Genomic DNA, 16,697 nt, shown 5'->3' on the forward strand with positions numbered 1-16,697 from the left:
GATGATATTTATTTATCAGATATAATGAATTATATTAATATTGTACGTTCAATATGTGAATGATTATATATCTCAGCGGTGAATACGATAGATGTTGGAGGATTATATACATAAATTTTTTCTGAAGATGTTATATTTTTTTTGTCATTTGTATTAAAATAATCAGATGTTCCGAACTCTGAAGCTTTGATTCCCAAATTCGTAATTTCCATCAAAACAAAAAAGAAAGTAAAAAATGAAAAAAAAAATTACCCACATGTAAGAAATCGTTACGGAAAATCGACACGTGTGAATTGCGGACGTAATTTATTCAACCATTTTCAACTTCAAATCGAATACGCATCCATTGCTCGTTTCGTCTTCTTCGAGTCATAGCTCAACAAATTTCCAAACTCGCCGAGTCGACGCGCCGATCCAGTGTTCCTCTCCTTTTCCTGCTCAGAGGGTTCCACTGTTGTTCGATCCGAGCAGTAAAAATCCGGTGGAGTACCAGTTCATCGGCTTGTTAATGGTTCAGTTGATGAAAAACGGTAAATCGGAATCTCACAGCGAAAGGATGCCTCCGGTGAAGATGGAAGTGGAGGATCCTTTGGAAGAAGAGCACGGACCGCTCCAGAAGCGCGCCAAAGTAATTTTTTGTGTGCTCTATTTATTTTCTTCGTTTTTGTGCTTGCAGGTGTGTTTTTAAAATTTGTATTTGTTTTAATAGAAAATTTACTTATTTCTGTGGGAATCACTAGCATAAATCTTCTGAAGGAGTGTTGGTTATATTGATTTATTGGTCAAGTTTGATTTTTTTGTTTTACCTGTTGTGTTGCTTTATATTTTTAGTCGTTGAGGTGTTCGTTTAGGGGTTTTTTTTTTTATACTAATATTGATGCAAGCTATTATTAGTTTTTGAACTGATTATGTAATTCATTGGTGATGAACTTGGGGTTTGTCGATATTCTATATGATGTGTTGATTGGTGAATGATTTACTCGAAAGTTCCCGACTTGCTAAATTCGCGAGCGAAGAATTTATATACTGTACTCCTTATGTGGTGTGCGTATGCAATTAATTGTAAAATTAGTGGTATTTGGGATTTTACTTAATTTCCTTGGAACCCCCCCATCTATAAGCAGATCTTTGTGGATTTCAAAATAATAATGTTGATATTTGGCTATTACGTTATTCATATGATATGTGCTTTCACTACTTTGACAGAGTCGAGCAATGGGAGGTTTCGAAGTTTCAGCATCACAATACAACCCACTTGCTGAGCCGAGTCCATTGGGTTTACGCCTGCGGAAAAGCCCTTCACTCTTGGAGTTGATCCAGATGAAACTATCCCAAGCAAATAAGCCGAAAGTTGGAAGTCATGGACATGGTAAAAAAGATCCAAAAGGTGGTGCTGCATCTGGCGATAAGCTGAAAGCTTCAAATTTTCCTGCTTCAATTCTTCAAATTGGAACCTGGGAGGTGCGTTTCTGTTTCTGTGTGTGGAAGAAAATATGTGGCACTTTAAAATGGTTGAAATCATGGAAACATTTCCTGGCTCTGCAGTATAAATCGAGATACGAAGGAGACTTGGTGGCAAAATGTTATTTTGCAAAGCATAAGCTGGTGTGGGAAGTTCTTGATGGTGGTCTTAAAAATAAAATTGAATTTCAGTGGTCCGATATCATGGCTCTGAAGGCAAATTACCCAGATGATGGTCCTGGAACTTTTGATGTTGTGGTATAAACCTTTGTTATCATTTTACTGGTTTTATAAGTAGCTGGATGTTTAATTGCTTCTCCAATTACTAACACATTGCCATAATATTTTCCCTCCTGTTGTTCCTGATGCAGCTGGCGCGACAACCTCTTTTCTTCAGGGAGACTAACCCTCAACCAAGGAAGCACACCCTCTGGCAGGCGACTGCAGATTTTACTGGGGGACAAGCAAGTATACACAGGTGAAATGAAATTTCATAACGTGCTTTGATATCCTTCTACGGCATGTCCTGGGATGCTGTAGCATTGTCATCAAATAATGTTTATAATTATGTGACATTCTAATTTCTCGTTGCAGGCGACATCATATGGAGTGCCCACAGGGTTTGTTGGGAAAACATTTTGAAAAACTCATTCAATGTGATCCCCGTTTGAACATTCTCAGTCAGCAAGGAGATATAACATCGGGTTCACCTTATTTTGAACACAGGCACACTATGTTTGATGATCAGAATGAAAACAGTGAAATTGACTTGAATAGAGTGGGAAGCCCTTCCTTTTTCACCTTACATAATACCAATTCATCGTCAGGGGTTCAATCTTCTTCCTCTAAGAATGATCAAGATGCTCTTAGCAGAAATTCTGAATCGTATCCTCGTGAAACACCATCACCTAGTTCAGGTAAAATTGTCGCGAATTTTGAAGGTTCTGCTGAAATCTGGCTGAAGTTGCTGTTTCTTAGTAGGCACAACTTTGACTTTATCTATGTTTTAAGTATTTGGTCCTGCGCTGCTTCTGTTTGGATTTGTTATTTCAAGGCGGTAATATTTTATTGCTTAGTTTTGTTCCGTGTGTTTCTTTCTTTAGCAGAGTCAACCACATGAGCAATCTGCAGATTAGATTTGATCGAGGATCTTTCATTTTTTATGGTATCGAAATGTCTTCCTTCGTGATAACTGATAACCAATATTTGCCTGCCGTATCTGCTATAGTGTAAAACTCCAAAACAATAGTTTGATGATATCCCGGTGGCATATCCCGGAAATGTCTTTTTTACCATTTTCACCAGGTCTGCTCATAAGCTTAGATCCCAATAGATCCAGTGAGAAGCCGAGGAATCTGCAGGTCTCTATACTATAAAGAGGCAATAGATTATCCAATACCATGTTTCCCAGCTTATTGTTCTAAACTTATTATAATTCTTTAGTTATGCCAATCAATCATTATTCTTTGCATTTTAGTTTTGGACAGTTGCGTTTTAGATCTATATGTTTTCTGGTCTTTCAGCCCAAAAATCTTAAAGTTGCCGCACATGAGTGATTTGTAACCGGCTCCAAGTTATTCGTAGAACAAGATTATCAAAATCTTTTTACCACTTCTTCCTCGAAATGCTGTCAGTTATTGTTTTTGTCTGGCTTCAATTTACTTTTTGATTTCCTTTAGGTTGGTAAGTTACTATTGATTTAATTAATCACTCATTTGTATGTACTAACTAATTGAGGTACCATTTAATTATTGTAATGGTAATGTTTAACTTTTATCCGTCGTTTTCCTCTGGAATTTAGTAGTCATTTTCTGTACTGACCCTATGATCACAACAAATGCACTCAGTTAAGGACGCAATGGCTTCTGAAGATTTCAAACATGGTGGAATGGAGCAATTCAAAGCACTCAGCAACTGGGATCAGATCAGGGCACCCGGGCTCCATTCTTCCATGTCCATGAGTGACTTGGTGAGCCATCTCGAGAGCAGGATATCAGAGCACGGAACATCCAGCAATCCTGTTCTCTCGAGTGAGGATTGGCACAGCCTTGAAATATTGGACGATATAAACCGGTGCCTTTTTAGCGACCTCCAAAACATGCCAGACTCTGATGAGAAGCTGCTGATGTCCCGGGTGAATTCTCTTTGCTGCCTCCTGCAGAAAGATTCTGCTGCAGTTTCATACTCCGAATCCAAAAATGACATTAATCCCAACTTCTCTTTCGAGCAAAAGAGAACCGATGAATCCTACTCTGTTGGTGCATCAACTAGTGAATGCAGATCTGGTGTCCTTCATGACGAGTATAATGAAACATCCGGATACAATCAGGCACCGGCTATGTCCAGGAAGGACTCGGTCGGAGAGTTACTGCTCAATCTCCCTAGGATAGCTTCTCTACCACAGTTCTTGTTCAATATCTCTGAAGATCTGGAGAGCCAAGCTAGATAACTCGCCGGTTCGTCTTGTATATAAACATTTAGCGATAGTGTCGGGGATTCAGAAATACAGATTGATGAAGAATCCTGTAAAACTCTCATCTATGTGCTGGCTTTGAATCTCTGTTTGTATGTGTTAATGTATTCTATTACATAATCAACACGGTGCTGAAACATGTTTGTTTTGTATGCTTATGTAGTCAGTTTTATCTTCGTTTTTAAGGTTGGGCAGAGGATTCCGCTGAAGGGTTACGAGCCATGATTAATATCATATTGTGATTTGTCTGAAATTTGAGATTTCAAAATAAAGAGTTGAATTGTTAGCAATTGGTCGGAGCAACGTGTAATATTAACAATTAGTCATCCCACGAAACCAAGTTTTGTCTTAGTTTGAGAAAATCTTTATATATTTAATATAAAATAATCATTTTTCAAAGAATTCTGAAATTAATTTTATTTTTTAATCTTAAAATGCATTATGTAGGTAATTATATGTTTTCTGTAATAATTGTCCCGGTTGAGCAGAACAATCGAAATATTATGCTTGAGTTGCCGTACGGTTTAAAATATTTGAGTTTTTTGATAAAGCGACATGCGTTCGATCAGATAATTGGTATCAGAAGGTCAAATTTCATTCTCATTAATTGCAAGAACTGTAATTATTGAGAAAGAGATTGTTGAGTTAAATAATTATCTCTAAACAATTGGAAAATCGTGGTTTAATGTTTTAATCTGAACATAATTGTAAGAAAATACGAGTATTTCATGGATTATAAAAAAACCATGACCATATTTATTTATGTATTAGGCTTAACTTTAATATTTAGTGTAAGATTTATAATTTATAACTTAACAATATACTCCATGCAAAACTCAAAGGCTATAAACTAAATCCTAATATAATTAATTGACTGAATAAATTATGATATTATATCTATCTTTTTGAAACAAAAATTATATTATCTTCGTTACAATATTTATTTATGTATATTCTCCACAGTGAAATGTGAATCTTCTATTATTTATTTATTTTTTTTAAAAAATGCGAGCTAGCATATGTAATTTCAAACCGACTCAATGCAGTTCACACGTGAATTTAATATTCCATGATTTAAAATATAAACAATGCATGTCCTTTCATACTACTACCAAATAAATCTATATATTCATGATTAGTACAGTGCACTTTTTTTTTTCCTTTTATTCCCTTTCAATTTTCCATTTCCACACTCAAAAGAACTTATAACACATATTTTGCAAGGTGTTTAATATAAATATGACAGAAATTTGACGATAGAGAACATGGGTGAACACGAGTTCGATCGCGTGTAAGCTCGGTATCATACTACGAGCTTGATTTAAATTTTGTTGAGTCTGATCTCGAAAAAAACTCGACAGAGTGTTAAATTTCAAGTTCGAGTTCTACTAGTAAAAATATCCAAGTTACTACAGTTTGTGATCTAAAAGATTGAAAATGCTTGTAACATAATTATAAGATTTAAATTTTATATTTATATGTAAATTTTATATATCAGTAAAAAAAATAAAATAATATATAGTTTCTCCACTATCTTTGGAACTACTCGAGTCAAACAATTAAAACTCAAACACGACTCGAATTCGGATAAATAAAGCTCGAGTCGAGTTTTTCATCTAGCCGCTCACGAACAACTTGACTCGCTTGCTACCTTAATTTTCCCAACTTAAATTTACTCCACGGTGAATATTAATTAATTTAACTTTTTTTTAAAAAAAAAAAAAAAACAAGTCACATATGGTACGACATTGGACTGCCTAAAAGGTAAATTTAAGCAAAAATGGGGCAACTCTCACCTATTTGCCGGCTTTGAATGTGAATTACAGACAAATATACCCACAAGACGAAAATTGAATTATTAAGCAAAAAATCATAAAGTTGGAATAGCTTAGTCTTGTAATGAAAAAAAATCTTAGAATTCGAATAACAACCGTATATTTTTGTCATAATTTTTTTTAAAGAGAAAGAGATAAAGTTTCATGTATGATCGAATGCTTGTCGCTTTACCAAAACTTATAGTTTATTGTAAAACGCAACTCAAATATTTTAAACTGTACGTACAATACCTCAAACACAACGTTTTGATTGCTCTCCTCGTAAAATAAATTATTAAACCCCAACTTTTTATTTATATACTCTAAAATTTTGATTTTTACCAATCTAAGTACCTCTTCAACAACACGTAAATATGTCAACTGAGACACTATTTGGTTCATTACATCTGATTACAACGTTGGGACGATAAATTAATATATATGGATAATAATAAATCATGACACTAAATATTTATAAAATTGAGTCAAACATTAAATAAAACAAAGATGTTATCACATAAAATAAACAAGTGGCTGATTTTCTCCTTTGTTTTTTTTATTAAAAAAATGCATGCTATGATACATATAGTTCGACTGTGCCGGATTTTCCTAGCCTACATAAGTTCACACATGAATTTTATAATCCATATATGTTGATTTTGGTTGGACATATTATATATTCATATATGTATATATTTGATATGTTGTTCATCTACTACGTTCATCTTCGTACACACCAATGAGGCGTCGTTCATTTATTGAATAGAATGTGATGAAACGTATCCAAATTACAGATTTAATAGATGATTGACACTTTATTTATAGATGAGTAGGTCTTTTTGAGACGGTTTCACGAATCTTTATCTGTGAGACATGTTAACCCTACCGATATTCACAATAAAAAGTAATACTCTTAGCATAAAAACTAATATTTTTTAATGGATGACCCAAATAAGAGATCCGTCTCACAAAATACGAGCCGTAAGACCGTCTCACACAAATTTTTGTCTCTATAAATATAGAGTTGACCGCGAACGACATAAAATATATATATTTATTTTCTAAATTCACCTGCTCTAAGAACCGTAGAGCAGGTAAATTTAGAAAATAAATAATTTCTAATAATAATAATAAAAATAAAATATGGCGTGTTCGCTCATATTTGACTATACCTAATCCACTATGATGCCAAAACTGAAAATAATAAAATAAAATAAAAACCACCAACTTTTCAGTTTTATATATGATATATACCGTCTATATAAATAAATGAAGCTCTTCTTCAAAACTACTCATCCAAAACCCTTCACATATATTGTATACTTAACTCAAGAAAGATGATCTCTAACACCAATATTATTGTTACAATAACAATAATATTGTCTTTCTCAGGGATTCAGGCAAGAGTTTTGAATAATATCTCTGCAGATACGGATGCAATTGGAAATAGTAAAGACATATTGGTAGCAAGTTCGGATTTCCCAGTTTCGGGTTTTTTGACTCGCGTAAATGAAAGTTTGTGCAAATGGCTGACAACAGTCACCGATGATGATTGTGTCGGGATTGACTTGAGTGAAGGTTTTGTTCAGAAAACCTCCGCCCCGGCGCCACCGCCGCCAAGGTCATCTTCCGGCCCCCGTCCACTCGCATAGATGTAATATGTAGTTTTGTATCATGATGTTTAGTTTAGAAAGATGGGAGCTAAGGCTATCGACGTAGCTTAATTTCTAATGATAAATAATTATACAAAAGTGTTACATGTAATTTTTTTTTTTTTTTTGTATTCTATGACTAAATAGTCGCCCCTAAAAAATAATAAAGTTTAGATTTTGTTATAATTTTAATACAATCTAATTTTATATATACATTTCATTGAGCAATGCTTATAATTTGTATAAATTCACATCAACCCACAATTAATATCATATATTAATGTTTAAATACATATACAAAACTTACACTTTTCCTAAAATCTTCTTACATTTAAATATATCACTTTCAATCGTGTCCTTAACTATTTAAATTAACAATTAGTTGTTTTTTTATGGGTTTAATTGTGGTTTTTAACATTAGTATGTGTTTGGTCAAAATCTTTGAAGCCAAATGATAATAAAAGCCCTAAAATGTGGAGAGGCCCAATAGACAAGTCCACGAAAGGGTAAGTTGAAGACCACGTTTGGGGGAGTTGGTCCACGATCCACGTTGGACGATCGTGGAAAATGATCAAATCGTTCGGTGGATTGGAACAAAAACTGAGAGGAAAAATCAGAAAAGGCTCTCGACAAATCAACACAACAAATCTATAGCAAAGCTCTGCAGAATTCCTCTCAATAGTTCATCTTTTTCCAATTTCCAGTATTTTAGTTCCTTGAGATTTTTACATATTCCTTCAACTTTCTTGTGATAATGTTGTTCAAATTCATAACAGTGTAATTAAATTTGATGTTGTTCATGGATTCCTCCTGTAATTTTGTCTTATTCCTCATTTTGTGTTTGCGTTTTTGAGCCATTTCGAAGGAGTTAGAACTTACGACCGAATCGAGACTCACAACATTTGGTAAACGGAGTCAGATCATTTACAACTTTGGCACGATCACGTGCCTGGCACGCCCCGCAAATTTCGTGATAAACAAGTTGGCACGCCCAGTGGGACCAAATGCCTCCAAAGCGTACTGAAAAGAATGAAGGAATTCCTCCATCACAGGGGAAAGATCATCGTTCACAGGAGGAAGAGACCGATGTTGATGGAAGATCAGTGGAACGACTGGTACACAAGTTCGAAGAAGAGGCTGTGAAGGAAGGAATTTCATTTTCTGGTGGTGAGGGACTTCCAGCAACTATTATGTTGTCCATGGAAAAAAATATCTGTGAGGATCTCAACGAAATGACCAAAGTCTTTAATGCTGTTATGATGGAAGTTATGGCAGAAATATTTTCCGTTATTCTTGTTATATCTTATATTTGTTACTGTTAACCCCTCTTTTGTGCAAATTGTATTATTTTTCTTCAACAAAACGCGGCTCGTTGATTCTTCGCAATCTCGTATAAGAAACCGCAAGCTACCCTCTTACCACTTGTTATCAATATTATTTCTTTGAACCCTAATCGCGTTTGTGTAGGACTCTAAGAGCAGAGATAGGAATCGAGTTGTTAAACTAGATTGCGTTTCCCTTTTCTTCACTGATACCAATAATTCGATTTCAATAGTTGTTAAAGTTGGTTTCTTTTGGTTTTATGTTTGCTGGTTGAGTTTCAAGAAATTACGCATTGCACGTCGTGGGAGCCAATATGTTGGTGAAAAAGAGGGGAGACGTGGTTCGACCGGAGGGTGTGAATGAATATGGAGATGGGGTTGCATGGCTTAGGGGGTCGGTGATCGGGAAAGGGGGTTTCGGGTGTGTTTATATGGCTACTCTCAAGAATCCCAGATCAAAGCATAGCTATTTTCCGTCAGTGATGGCTGTGAAATCGGCGGAGGTTTCGGTTTCCGGTTCAATTCAGAAGGAGCGGGAGGTTTTGAGTAATGTCAAGGGATGTCCGAACGTAATCAAGTGTTTTGGGGAGGAGACGACGACGGGGGATAATGGTATGATGGTGTATAATCTGTTGTTGGAGTATGGTTCTGGTGGAACCTTGGCACAGAGGATTAAGAAATCCGGTAGCGGTGGATTGCCTGAATTTGAGGCTAGGGTGTATGCAAGGTGCATTCTTAAAGGTTTGAAGCATATTCATGGCATTGGCTATGTTCATTGCGATTTGAAGCCCGATAATATTTTTCTTTTGCCTAGTTTTCGAAGAGAAGGAAATACTGAATTTCATGCTAAGATTGGAGATTTCGGATTGGCAAAGAGGGTAAAACAGAATAAGAAGAGGAAGCTGTGTACTTATTGGAGGGGTACTCCTATGTATTTGTCGCCTGAGGCTGTGATGGATAACGTGCAAGAAGCTCCAAGTGATATTTGGGCGGTTGGGTGTATTGTTCTGGAGATGTTAACTGGGAAGCATCCGTGGCACATAGAAAAAGAGTTGACGGCAAAGGAGATTCTTGTGAAGATTGGTACGAGGGATGAATCACCGAAATTTCCAAATGATATATCGAAAGATGCTAGGGATTTTCTAAAGGGTTGTTTTGTGAGGAAGTCCAGGCTCAGAATGACCGCCGAAATGCTGTTGAATCATCCGTTCATTAGAGGCTTGGAAGACAACGAAGCAATCAAATATGTTGAGGAGCCTGAAGTTTTTAATGAGATTGAGACTATATTTGTGTTATCTGAGAGCGACTATGAGTTGAGTCCGGGATCATATTCAGTCGAGTGGGGCTATACTTCTGACGGGGATTCATTTTCTTATTGGACTGATGAGGATGTAAGCTATTGTGAGAATAAAGTCGTGTCTGATTTTGTTGAAGAAGTTGAGGTTGAAAAACTTGAAAGCATCACAAACTCTTGCATTGACGCTGGGCTGACTCAATCAACTGAGGCTTCATCAGAAGTTTCACCAAGAAAAGAAACGCAGTTTCCTGTTAATTTTACCATTTCTACGGGCGTCTAGCTAACTATATGTTTAGATAAGGAGTCAATTTTGCTGGTGAGGGAGTTATTTTTGCTTCTTTTTTGGTAGGTTCTGTTGATTATTGATAGTCTATAGTATATTCATTTGTGCAGTAGGAAATTCATTGGAGATTGGTTATATCGATTGATTCTTCTTCTTTTTTTGGTTGTTAATATCTACTAAAGATTTATTTTCTTTTTCTATATTCATCATCCTACAAATCACATATTCTTACTCTGAAACTGGTTTTGAGTTCTGGCCAATTAATTGGATATCTCGAACTTGTCGCACTAACTATTTTTTCTTGTATTTTTCGAGGAAATTGCGCAAAGGCCTGCTTTCCTGTATTTTGTTTGACACTTAAGTCTCGGTTGAGCCCAAACCGCTTGAAGCCATCATCATAAACTCATTATTCTCTATACAGTGGAAAAATCTCGCCCTTGCTATGTTTTATTTTTAGAAGAGAGGAACACATCAATGGATCAACAGTTAAAATGTATTATTATAGGAGACACATTACATCATTAACTGATGTGCAACGTGCACGCTGCTTTGGTCTCTTTAAGTTTTAGAAAATTGCAGCAAGTTTTCCACTTTCCTACCTTAAGAAAACGGTGATGAATCTTGCTTATGTGTCCATCTTCTTGCAAAACTTGAAGATAGTCCAATACGCGTTGAACTAACATGCTTTGCAGTGAGAAATTTATTGCCTCATCTGTTTATATGTCCTGCTTTGTGAGGGATTGAAGATCAGGATTGCACTTTGAACATATGCAAACAAAAAGTGATTGCAAACTACTGCATGCAAGCCATTCAAATTTCCGTAATGACATGATGCCCACCTGTTTGGTTGAGATGAAGTAATGAAGATTATAGAGATATAGAAAGGCATAAATCATCAGCCTGTAATTTATATAGCTGGCATATCAAGGCTAGCTCTAGGTGATCCAAATTAAAGATTCAATGAGAAGTTTATTCGACAACCAAATCGCCATATTGACATAAACTGCTGGAATGGAAGGCATCGTTAAGATCTCTCCCCCTTGAATGTTTATAACTCTATTTATTGCTTTCTGTGCTTGTGTTACAATAATATACTGCTGTGTTACCATAATATAGTGTGGGAATAATTTGTCTAGCACTTCTTAGTAACATAATAAGTGACAAATAGGATATTAGACTGCCAAATATAGTTGTCCATTATGATCCTTGTAGCCCTTTTAAGCAGGGTTTTTCTGGGTGAGTATAAAAGTTGGATCGAGAACAAGCTGCTGAGGATAAAAGATAGGAAGTTTGAGCAAGATATGACGTTTATAGATTTTTTGCCTGCTGTGTCATCAAGATTAGCTCCCAATAAGAGAAATACTCTGGTGGATTCTGATGAGAAGTTGAATGAAATAATGGATATACTCACAGGACAACAATCAAATCGCCAAACCATAGCAATTGTCTGCTCTCCAGTGTAACAAACCAATCTCCCCAACACTTTCAGTTTATTTATATTCATGAAGTATCATAGTAGATTGCATAAATTTGTAAATTGGTAACAGAACTTTAAAATATAACTTTAATTGTAGTTTTATAGAAATATTATATTTGTTGTTAAAATTAATGTTATACTTAGACTTATTATATCAGATAAATTAACAAAACTTATTTTAAAATAATAAAATATAATGTAGGTTAAATTCAATTTTAAAATAATTATAATTATTTATTTTACATAAAAATATAAAAAGAAGGGAAAAATTGCTTATTTTATTTGCAAATTTCGATCTGTATACTGTCAAGTATCAGTCCACTCGTCTTTCATCGTTGTAAGCAATTATCATGGTTGAATAAGTGATCATGATTTATTCATTCAATACATACGTTATAGGTTGAGTGAATAAGAGCACTACTCATATGAGTAGCATCGTCAACATAACCATCTTTTGCAGTTGTTTAGTGGTTCAAGCAGTTGTTTAGTGGTACAAACCTTCATGAAATATGATTTATTTCAGTTTAACTAAAATATTTTTCACCCTCATACGCAAACACAAGTGGCAATAAATGCTTAAGCAAATTCAACTCTTAGACCAAGACATATTAGTTTGATTGTAGAATTAACAAACAATGTCTTTGCATAGATTGATATTTAAGATATTCGTATGATTTCCATTTGTTTTTGTTGCTTAATGTCTCAAACCATTATGAAAGCAAATGTTTTACTAAATCAGACAGCAAAGTCAACTATATCAATGATTAAATAAAACGAGGAAGATAGTGTTAATGATTAAAAAGAGTGATTATCGTCTGGATGGCCGAAAATATCGGGTTTCCAAAATGGAATCTTAATTTCTAAATTTCAAGTTTAGAAATTAAGCTCTATAATGGAGAAGGAGCAATTGGCTTCCTAGCGGCTAGCTGCGGGTTCGACTCATATTTGGTATGTAAATTTCAGAAGATAATCAGTATTTCGAAAGAGTGGCAGCATAAGTATTAATGTGACAAAAGTTGTTATGATTTTCATTACTCCTGTTGCAGAAAAACTAATTCGATTATGATCCTGATGCTATGTTCTATGAAATTTATCTGCAGAAGTCGCATTAACAACTGAAAGTTCAAGGTTCAAAGATGGTGGCTGCCTATGCAGCTTTAATGTCTCTTATGCATACTTCGGAGCTGATCTTGCACCCTTCCCAGTTATGGCTTCCTATATGCAGAAAGCAGATTGAATCCCTGCTACAAAAGGTTTGTTTTCTTCAAGAATTTCTTGAAGATTATTCACACAGAGGCCACGAAGAAATGGCTGGATTGGAGAGGCAGATCACAGATATGGCTTATGCAGCAGAGGATGCCATTGAGTTTCATGTATTTGATCGAATTCTAGAACGATCTACGGGTAGTGAAGCAAAGAGCTCCACCAGCTTCTATGAATATATCCATGAACTTATAGAAGAAATGGAGGATTTGATCAAAACCAAAGTGATGAGGATTAAAGAGACTATTGGGGACTCTAAGGAAGGTCAGGCGTTCATAGATTTTTTGCCTGCCGTTTCGCCAAGTTTAGCTCCCAATGAGCAAACTACTCTGGTGGGTTCTGATGAGAAGTCAGTTGAAATAATGGAGAGACTCACAGGACAACAATCAAGTCTGCAAATCATAGCAATTGCTGGAATGGGAGGAATCGGTAAGACGACTCTAGCTAAAAAAGTCTTCGAGGAACCATATATTAAGCATTACTTTTATATTCGTGGTTGGGTTACAATATCTCAAAATTGTAGTGCTCAAAAAATTATTTTAGAACTGCTGTCAGACATCAACCGAGGCAAAAAAGAAGCTACTCTAAGTGATGATCCGTTGGGTGGACAATTACACAAAAACTTACTCGGTAAGAGATATTTGATAGTTATTGATAATTTGTGGACTACTGAGGTGTGGAATGAGATACGTGCATTTTTCCCCGATAATTGTAATGGATGCCGAATTTTGATAACAACAAGACAATCGAATTTAGCCAGACAACTAAGTTCTTTCGAGCCTTTCGAAATGAAATTTTTAGATGATGAGCGAAGTTGGGAGTTACTGTGTGATAAGGTGTTTGGGAAAAAAGGTTGCCCTTATGAACTCAATGAAATAGGAAAGAACATTGCAGTAAAATGTGGAGGACTTCCTCTAGCAATCGTGGTGATCGGTAGATTTCTTGCAAAGTCTAACATGACAAAAGAGTTGTGGGAATATGTTGCGGAGAATTTGCCATCCATTATAAATTCAAGTGACGACGAAAACTGCATAAATATGTTATATTGGAGTTATAATAACTTGCCTATTCACTTGAAATCATGCTTCCTCTACATGGCTTCTGTTCCCCACTATGTTTGGCATGTAAACGGTCTCATCAGGTTATGGGTAGCAGATGGTTTTTTAAAACCAGTAAGAGATAAAAGTTTGGAAGAGGCTGCATACGAGTACACAACAGATCTTATTGATAGAAACCTCATTTTTGTTCATGAACGAAGTGCTATCGGAAGTTTAAAAACTTGTGGTATGCATGATCTCTTGAGGGTCCTGTGCCTAAGGGAAGCTCAAAGGGAAGATTTTGTTTTTGTCATACGTGATCCCAAACCAGATATTCCACTAGAAATAAAACTCAAGCGCCGCCTTTGTTTCCAAGGTGCAGCCAAGATACTTGACACTCAAATCCTCCATCCAGCATCACTGACACGGTCTATGATTGGTGAGTTTGGTTGGACGAAAGCGCTCGCTTCAAGTATAAGATTGTTGAGGGTGTTGCATGCAGAGGCTGAAGAAATTTCCATGAAAGATGAGGAAATTATGCAGCTAGTGAACCTAAGATATATGTTTATTTTTGGTAAACCGGAGTTGAATTCATCGTGGGGGATTACTTCTTCGATATCCCTATTTTGGAGTCTGCAGACCTTGGGTTTTAGCGACGGCTCAAGTGATACAATTTCTCTACCTTCAGAAATCTGGAACTTGCCACATCTTAGACATATTTGTGTTGATAAAGTTGTTTTACCTGATCCTCCTTGTTCTGATCATGATTCTCATGTGTTGGAAAATTTACAGACTCTCATCATCGTTCGAAATTTTAGGTGTACAAAGGAGGTTCTTAAAAGAGCTCCAAATCTGAAGGAATTACAAGTTATTTATGATCCTCTATTCCTAGAAGTGCAAGAACCAGAACCAGGGTCTTGGCCTTACTTCTGCCTAGACAATCTTGTCCGCTTGCAAAAACTCGAATCACTAAAGTTAACTCAATATGGCCGACTCCTAATTTCTTTGAAATACCTCAGCTTCCCACTCTCTCTTAAAATGTTGGAATTACGAGGCTGCTTCTTACCTTGGGAAGATATGAAAATGGTTGGTTCATTGCCTAATCTTGAGGCACTTGAGCTGTGGTTCTGCGAATTTGAAGGCCTTGAGTGGTGTCCTGTAGAAGAGGGATTTGCTAGATTGAAACTGTTGGATATCAACACGACTGATTTGCTACATTGGAGAGCAGACAAGAGACACTTTCCAATCCTCGAGCACCTGTCTCTCTACAAGCTAGATTTGGTAGACATTCCTTTAGACCTTGGGGAAATTCCAACACTCAGAAAAATCAAATTGCTTTGCTGTACTGACTCTGCTATCACATCGGCGAAGCAAATACTTGAGGAACAAGAGATCACGGGAAATGAGGATCTGCAACTCATAGTTGAAGGAAAGAGAGAATGATCACAATTACCATGCCTTCTTGCGAGGTATTTTCTAAAAAGAAACCTCATCTCATCCACTTGGTTTTCTTTTAAAAACTAGTCTCACATAAAATTGTTCTGTGTTTATCTATTTCCACTTTACACTTTGTCAACCATCCCATTTGAATACAAGATTTTATCACTAAGATTTAAAAACATGTTTACAAGATAGAAAAGTTAAAATATGAAAGCTGGAGAAACTAAATTGATTGATGGAAAGTAGAACTAGAACTGAAAACTAAAATTCCAGATATTAGCTTTGAGTGAGTGTTGTCTTCTGCATTGTTTTCTTCATTTTAACCTTGATTCCTCGCATTGGTTCCCGAGTCAGTATCTTAACTGTTTGGCTTCACTGTCCCATTACTTGCAGCATTAACAGTCTCACTAATAATATCGACTGGGCAAAAACTTGTGTGAGACGGTCTCACGGGTTATATTTTGTGAGACGAATCTTTTATTTGGGTCATTTATGAAAAAATATTACTTTTTATTGTGAATATCGGTAGAGTTGACGCGTCTCACAGATAAAGATTCGTGAGACCGTCTCACGATATACCTATTCTATTGTCTGAGATTTGATCACTTCCGTGCAACTGCGTTTGACCTGATCTTGTTATCCCTTAATTTCTCTACTTGGTTCCTTTAGCAGGTATCCCGAGTGCCCAATTCCACTACTCCACTACCTTCCATGGGGGTCTTGGAATCTATTGACCAATTTTTTTACAGTTCATCCCGTCGCACACTTTTTTTATTTTGTTCGAACTTGCTAAAGATTTGTAAGAATTTGTTATTGAAAACTTCTAGGTGACATTGCTGGAATTGATATTCTTGAAAAAAATAATACTTATTTTCTGTCAATGTTTAAAATTAATGTTGTAATATTTTTTCGCCACAGATGCTACCTCAACTCTAGAATGATGAGTTACGTGGTCTCATTTGCAAAAGACACCTTCAAATTCTATGGAAATTAGTGCATCGACGTACGCGTTGCGTGCTTGTATAATAATTTTTTATAATTTATTTGATTTATATTTAAATGAGAATCAAATTATAATTATAAGAAATAGTGAGGGACTACACTGTATTAGTCCGAAATACCTTCAAATTTTATGGAAATTCAAATCATTTTATATTAGTTGACTCAAGGGGAAAACC

At 35.7% G+C, this 16,697-nt stretch overlaps 3 protein-coding genes across 3 annotated transcripts; all 3 read left to right on the plus strand.

The window, feature by feature from the left end:
- The first annotated feature begins 327 nt into the window (after positions 1-327).
- On the plus strand, positions 328-4,119 carry LOC142520580 (uncharacterized). Its single transcript, XM_075623624.1, has 6 exons — positions 328-628; positions 1,207-1,461; positions 1,546-1,719; positions 1,833-1,939; positions 2,056-2,378; positions 3,309-4,119. The coding sequence occupies exons 1-6, from the start codon at positions 509-511 to the stop codon at positions 3,908-3,910; spliced, it is 1,581 nt and encodes a 526-aa protein (XP_075479739.1). The 5' UTR covers positions 328-508; the 3' UTR covers positions 3,911-4,119.
- A 4,608-nt stretch (positions 4,120-8,727) lies between these two features.
- On the plus strand, positions 8,728-10,458 carry LOC142521341 (mitogen-activated protein kinase kinase kinase 20-like). Its single transcript, XM_075624558.1, has one exon. The coding sequence runs from the start codon at positions 9,037-9,039 to the stop codon at positions 10,297-10,299; it is 1,263 nt and encodes a 420-aa protein (XP_075480673.1). The 5' UTR covers positions 8,728-9,036; the 3' UTR covers positions 10,300-10,458.
- Positions 10,459-12,548: 2,090 nt separating this feature from the next.
- Positions 12,549-16,305, plus strand: LOC142521516 (putative late blight resistance protein homolog R1A-3). Its single transcript, XM_075624722.1, has 3 exons — positions 12,549-12,727; positions 12,880-15,548; positions 16,192-16,305. Exon 2 carries the CDS (start codon positions 12,916-12,918, stop codon positions 15,520-15,522), a length of 2,607 nt encoding a protein of 868 aa, XP_075480837.1. The 5' UTR covers positions 12,549-12,727; positions 12,880-12,915; the 3' UTR covers positions 15,523-15,548; positions 16,192-16,305.
- Positions 16,306-16,697: the final 392 nt, after the last annotated feature.

This window comes from Primulina tabacum, chromosome 12 (genome assembly GCF_025594145.1).
Source record: "Primulina tabacum isolate GXHZ01 chromosome 12, ASM2559414v2, whole genome shotgun sequence".
Classification (NCBI taxonomy): Eukaryota; Viridiplantae; Streptophyta; class Magnoliopsida; order Lamiales; family Gesneriaceae; genus Primulina; species Primulina tabacum.